At 38.4% G+C, this 6,752-nt stretch overlaps 1 protein-coding gene across 1 annotated transcript in view; it reads right to left on the bottom strand.

Annotated features, from left to right (window-relative positions):
- LOC140947076 (leucine-rich repeat-containing protein 23-like) overlaps window positions 1-6,747 on the bottom strand; it is a 12,084-nt gene extending 5,337 nt beyond the window's left edge. The window contains exons 1-6 of the mRNA XM_073396161.1: window positions 6,610-6,747; window positions 6,336-6,448; window positions 5,063-5,114; window positions 4,837-4,944; window positions 2,734-2,827; window positions 2,057-2,190 (exon numbers count right to left, since the gene is read on the bottom strand). Of these exons, the coding sequence (XP_073252262.1) occupies window positions 2,057-2,190; window positions 2,734-2,827; window positions 4,837-4,944; window positions 5,063-5,114; window positions 6,336-6,448; window positions 6,610-6,693 (585 nt within the window). The 5' untranslated portion in view covers window positions 6,694-6,747. The remainder of the gene's footprint in view (window positions 1-2,056; window positions 2,191-2,733; window positions 2,828-4,836; window positions 4,945-5,062; window positions 5,115-6,335; window positions 6,449-6,609) is intronic.
- Between the last annotated feature and the right edge of the window lie 5 nt (window positions 6,748-6,752).

Below are 6,752 nucleotides of genomic sequence, written 5' to 3' on the forward strand. Positions count from 1 at the left end.
ACCGGATACGTGTGGACTGAAGCCGTAACCGGAAAGAAAAAGTTGCGGATTCAAAAATAATTAAAATTAGTTAAGGTAAAGAAATACAGGCAACATTTTCACTCATATTGTCGCACAACATTGTTGCATTGCAATTTGAAAAGTGTTGTTGCCCGTGTTACCACCGTCGCTCTTAACTTGTCAGGTAATAACTTTCAATGTTGCAAGTTGCGGCTCATTTAGAAAATCCTGCGTTGTGATTGGTCAACGGTGTGTCTTGTGTCACCAAACAAAATGGCGGACGCGCTGGCCTTTCTAAGAAAGCGACGGATAGCCACCCTTAGTTTAGGATTATCAACGGACGAAGAAGGTCAAAACCACGCAAAAGAAACCGAAAGGTTTATACGAGAGAGTGGATTGCTTTGCAGGAAGAAAGGGGGTTTTACCATTAGATTGTAAAGGAACTTGAGTCGGGGAACATTATTGCTTAAATTTTTTTACATAACTCATCCAAAACTCTTGTCCTTCGCTACTTGTTTTTATAACCTGATCCACAAGTTTCCCACAGGCATGGGTGCTTTTCAAGTTTTTTGCACATATCTTTTCTGTGGGCCTCTGACATTTTTTTCACTTTTTAATTCACAATCTTGGGTCTCAACATTTTCAACCTCCACAACCTCCGGCATGTTTACTTCCTGCCTAAATTTGCCCAAGGTCTAGCGCGCTTACACACCATCTTTCCCGCGCTTTTAGTGCGAAAAAATCGACCAATCACAAGCGTTGTGACGCATGGCAACTCTTAACGCGAGTGATAAATGCAAAAAGTAGAACTCGGGTCTACTTTGCAGAACATGTTGCCGCAACTTGCTACATTGAAATTTGTTACGTGACAAGTTGAGGGCGAAGGTGGTAGTATGGGCTACAATGCTTTTCAAATTGTAATGCAACATTGTTTCGCGACAAGTTGAGCGAAAATGTTGCCCGTATTACTTGACCTTACGGCTTCTTTGTTCCATCGCACAAAAAAAAGAGAGGGTCGCAAAGCTGCACCTGTAACTCGTGAGATTTTCCCACCGAAAGGTAACAAGTTAAGACTACGAGTATCATTCGTGATGCTTGCGAATTCGTGTGCTCCCCTATCTACAAAACATACAGGCTAAACAAAGGAAATAGTAGACGTCTGCACGCAGGCAATAGTCGGACTCGTACAGCTGTAAGGGGAGTCGTTAGAGTGCTTGTGATCCAGTTGTGGGGGACGGACACATAAGACAACGATTCCTTTTTCTACATGTATTCCCGAACTTCGGTACAGTCCTTTAGAATTCAACTCCGGTAAAACTTGCCATCGCCGTGATTGCACCGTTTACGATCTACGGCAGACAAACAAAAAAAAAACGGAGGATATAGATGGAGAAACCTGTTAGGCAATGCACATGCCCACTCTTTGCATTTAAGTTAATTACTCCGACAATTCAGTTTGCACAGGTCATATTAAAGTGACGGAGTCATAGCAGAGCAAAAGACGCTGCTACGACAATTTTGGTTTGATCTTCATTCTTTGCTTCTGATTACGCCTCCGATTCTGTTATGATTGAAATACCAGTCGGACCAGTCTCAAATAATACATCTACATTTTCCTATTTTAGTTTTGAAAGAGTCGTTTCCTTTGCTGCTACTGTCCTTGTAAACTCGTAAACTGTCCTTGTCCTTGTAAACTCCCTTTTATCTGGCTCAAATTATTTGGATAATAACTAAACGTTTGCACAGATGTGATATCTTAAAGGACCGATCTTACAAGAACTTACTAACCTTCACATACATCTACCAAAAATGTAATTGCTTTTGACTTGTAAATAGTTTCTTACATAACTTTTATATATAATTATAATTTCTTAGTTTGTAGGATTTCACAGATGTATAGCTACTAAGTAGAAAAGCTGTGAATAAACCGTTATTATTACTATTATATTATTATTTTTCAAAACTTTTACAAGATTGTAATAGGATTTCTACCCATCATTGCTATTACAAGCAACATGCTAATAATAATTATTATTGTACTAAAGTGTTATCTCACCAGATAAAGCTCTTTTAAGTTTGGAAGGTTAAACAGTCCCACTGTGGTCATCAGTTTGTTACCACGCAGCTCCAACACCTTCAGTCTGCCCAACTTGTTAGGATCAAATCCAGTCACCTCTACAATTTCATTAACTAGAGCATGAATTATGCAGAAGACACATAATTAGTTTTAACTAGTGATTTGCATACATTCATTATTGTTCTCAGTTTTCAATACACAACACAGGACAACCCCAGATCTTTTATCCTTTGCAAATTGAGTCCGGGGAGCAGTGGGGAGGGAGAGAGGGGGGGGGGGGCTCCAAAACTTTTGGTAGGGCTGTGTGACTGGTACACTGAAAACAGTAGCAGCACCTTTCTCCTGATATTGTAAATTCAATGAGTAACTTGTTAACTAGTAGTTTGTGACAGAAGGTGATTGAAGTTCTGTGAGTAGAATGGTTAATGGCCAACATGGACAGGCAGGCAACCTCATTCCCCCAATTTTTCTAACTCCTAAGATGAGCATTGTCCTAGGCAAGCAAAACGAGAGAGGCTGAGCTGCTTGCCCAAAGGACGTGCTGGAAATTCAAGTTTTTTTAGCACTGGAGTCAAGAGAGAGTGATTGTTGTGATTTAGAACTTTTGCTACCATGATAACATGATGCCACACTTCTCCTCTCTGCAATGTACTTACAGGACAAATTGAGTTGTTCCAACAGAGGGTGATTGATGCCTTCTGTGTCCATTATTTTGTTATTGGCAAAGCTTGCAATCTGCATATAAGGCAGCTGCAATTGTAATAGACAAGACACAGGTTACACAAAATCCATTGTGCCACCAGTTAATTGCACGTGATCAAGAGGATAATTATTTTAAGTAGGATTCTAGAAAATATGGGAAAGTGCAGATGTATCTGGTGGTCCCAGGTATTGGGGGCTGGGGGGGGGGGGGGAGGGGGCAAATGGAATGTAGCTAAAGGCAACCCTGTTAATATTATGTACTTCTTTGAAGAACAGCTACATGATGGATTGGAATGATGTAGTGATAACTTGCTCACTTGATTTACCAGCAGCAATTAATAATACAATACATGACACACTAACAAAGAAAGGATTTTTCCAGAAATTTCCAGTCTTTAGAGCTTTTCAGAACAAAACAAAATAGGTAAAACTTCCAAGACCCAGATCAGAGCTCACTCCCTTTACCAGAAAACAATAATTAAGGGAAAATTTAAACAATTAGGGCTGGTTATTTAAATGAAGTCTAACTTAGGCTGCGGTTTAAGAAATCATTGGACCTCCAGTTCTCTTTCTTACTGGGTTAATAATATATTTTAAGAAAATAAGCGCTTTTCCAGTCTACTCTATAATATATACATCTGTATGCTTTATTCAAGATGTTCATGAAAAATCAATGGTGTTTAGATACTGGTAAAAGCACTGGGCAAACTGAAAATGGAAACTCTATTTTAATAACAGGCCCTTAAAGTTTTTACCTCCCGCTCGATTCCTCCACTGCATGAATCACAATCTATGTGACATACCAGAGTGATGTTACTTAATCCATGAGATAGATTGTAGACTAATGAGTACATACTGCACTTTATTGATTTTTAATCCTTCTTTTCTTTTGCTTTTTTTCTGCACTAGTCATTTTTTGTTATTTTTCCATAGGTTAAACAAGTTTACAGAAAGAAATAATGCACCTATCAATGTAAATCCCGTGGGGGCGGGGGGGGGGAGTGCGGGCAAGGGAAGGGGATTTGATGCCCGGGACTATCCCCGCTGTCGGGCTTTTGATCGTGTGAAGCGACCCCGGGGTCGGGACATTTGACTTTGACCGACAGAAGCCTGGTATCAATTCAGAAGCAGTTACCAAGTCCGTCCCTCGAGGCTTCCTGAAAGTCACGTTGTTGGAGAAAGGTATGAAGTTTTCATTTGTTTTAATCGCCATAATCCGACACTTTAAACTGTCATCTAAACAGATAATGTCTATTTTGAGGAAGTTTTTATCTTCAAGTTCCCATCTGATTGTAAAACTCGATTGAAATCGAATTCCACCATGAAAGTCAGAGGATTTTTTATAGGTCACTGATCCGACCTGTTCCGACATGTTGAGCAGATGTTATAAAGCATTTCATGTTTTATTAATATTATATAGCACGGTCAATCTTCCTGGAGTGATTTTGTTGTTCAAGATAAGAGATGCTAGTGGAGAGAGAAAATACTTATTACAGCGAGTGATTTAATGGAGCTTCCGTTAACCGTAAATAAAAGTAGTAACGTGTTTGAAATGTTCTTTTATTCGTTTTACATAGTAATTATAGCATTGTTTGTTTAGATTTTTTCCCCTGGGGTGGGGGCTTTTTTGACACTTTTGATTGACCTTTCGTTTCCCACCCTAGGGAATTTGATCGAAAAATTTTAAAATTTGTCAAATCCCCACCCCTTGCCCACACTCCCCCCCCCCCCACGGGGTTTACATTGATAGGTGCATAATTAAGAAATAACTGAAAACAAAAAGGGCAGAAATAGTAAAACTAATACATGTACATTGCCCTAATAGATAGAAAAATATAAAAGATTCCTAATTAAGTCGATACAACGAAGAAAAATAAATAAATAAATAAAATAAAAATTAAATAAAATGCTAATACAGAAAAACAAAAACAATAACATACAATAAGCTTGTTTTCTTAAGTAACTACAGTGTATATTGGGTACTAATAATTGTCACATACTGTTCATTTTGAACACAGGTTTAGTAAAATCACTCTAAACAAACTGTGCTCTCTAACCTCATCTAGCTTGGCTGAATGTAAGAGATTCCTTTCTGCTTTTAGTGTAAGGAGATGAGTTAATGAGTTCAAAGGAGAAACATCTCTCAGCTGGTTACTACTGATATCCTGTAAAAACAAAATACAAAATAATGTGCATCAAATGATTGTGTAGTTTTAATGGAAACATTACTTCTGACCAACAAAGACATTGCTTTATGATTAGATTATTAGAGTTTGTTCTTACCACGTATCTTAAGTGAATGAAGCAGTTTAGAATGCTTATGTCTGTCAGTTCCCTGTAGATAAAGATAGGACCGGTTAATACTTGAACACTGGTTCGCCTCATAATGCATCGCAGTCTTGGGGTGCGATCCATTCAACCAAAATTTCCGGAAATTTCGGTCCACAACTCAATGGATCGGTTCGGTCCAACCGGAAAAGTTTCGAAAAAACAGGTCCACCTTTTGAGGTGGTCCTCTTTACCCGGTCGGACCGGTCTGAATTTTGGTTGAATGGATCGCGCCCTTGGATTCTGTATACTGTCTAAACTGCTTTTTTCAGCAGAAAATCGTTGGGAAGGGACGTGTGACTAAGCCCTAAGAATGTTATGGGCAGGAGGCTTCTTGGGTATAGAACTTTTCACACTTTATTTAATCATGTATAAATAAATAAATAAATTTTTTTCTTAATGAACTTACTTATTATTTCATTTTTATTCAAAGCTGTTATTATTCTTATTTTATTTGTGCATTGTGCCATATGTTTACAGGGGTTTCAATAAGGACCGATGGCCGAAGAAACATGTCAGCTACTTTACCCATAGAGGTCGGCTACTTTCTCCAGAAATAAGCAACTAATTTGAATAATGCTGTAAACAGAAAATATATCATAAAATCTGAATGCACAAGTACCGTAATTATGAGGCCCACTGATTTCATTATACTTCAGTCATGCTATATTTCAGTCATTTTTTCACAAGTTTCTTTATAACACATGCTGTTTTGTCCTCAAATTTAGTCACCAGAACACTGAAAATTGCATTTTACACTGTTTTAGGGCTTTCAAATTTCAAAATTTTCTAGAGCAGAATGCGCCCGACCAGACCCTCTGCCATCCAACATCTTGAGGGGAACTAATGGCCACTTGTTGATACAGTCGGTTACTCTATTCAAACCTGCTGGCTACTTCATATTTTTATCGAAACCCCTGCGTTTACATGTACCCAATAATGTTATTAGAAATTACATAATAGCAGTTTCAGAATATCTGCCAATGATGAACAATCACATAACACGAACGTAACAAACATTTGAAACGTCAACATCATGTTGCGTCGTAAATTTATGGACTTCAGTTGTTCAGATCCCTTCATATACACAAATTATTCACAGTATACACATAAGTTTACAGTTGTACAGATCACAAAGCCCTGAGTGATCATCTACAATATACAATACAAGCTTATACCTGCAAAAGCGCAATTCTTAATTACAGAGTTACAGAGTCCTTGAGCTTACTTTTCATGAATATCGAGGCGCACATATGCATGTGCTAGTCCATCTCCGGTCTTACACAGCAAAGAAAGGCTGTCTGCTAACATTTCCTCCGTTAGGGGATTCTCCGGGGGTTTCTAGATGCGCACAGATACACAAAAAGTGAAAAAAAAACTCAGTCAAAATTAAAAAGCGCGCCAAAACAAGAACGTAAAAACCCAATTTTACAGCTAGTCTCAAATTGTTCGATATGCAGTAAGCATGAATATTGATAGCTTAGGTTTTTAGAAACACGAACCTCTTCTTCTTCTTGTCCTTCATCTTCATTTTCATCATCTAAGACCGGTTCATCTACTCCTTCTTCGTCCTCGAAATCCGACATCTTGCTTTCTTCTCTTTTTGGTGACAACGTTGCCTGGCAACATTAAGTTACCGCGCCTT

This window comes from Porites lutea, chromosome 1 (assembly GCF_958299795.1).
Source record: "Porites lutea chromosome 1, jaPorLute2.1, whole genome shotgun sequence".
In the NCBI taxonomy this organism is placed as follows: Eukaryota; Metazoa; Cnidaria; class Anthozoa; order Scleractinia; family Poritidae; genus Porites; species Porites lutea.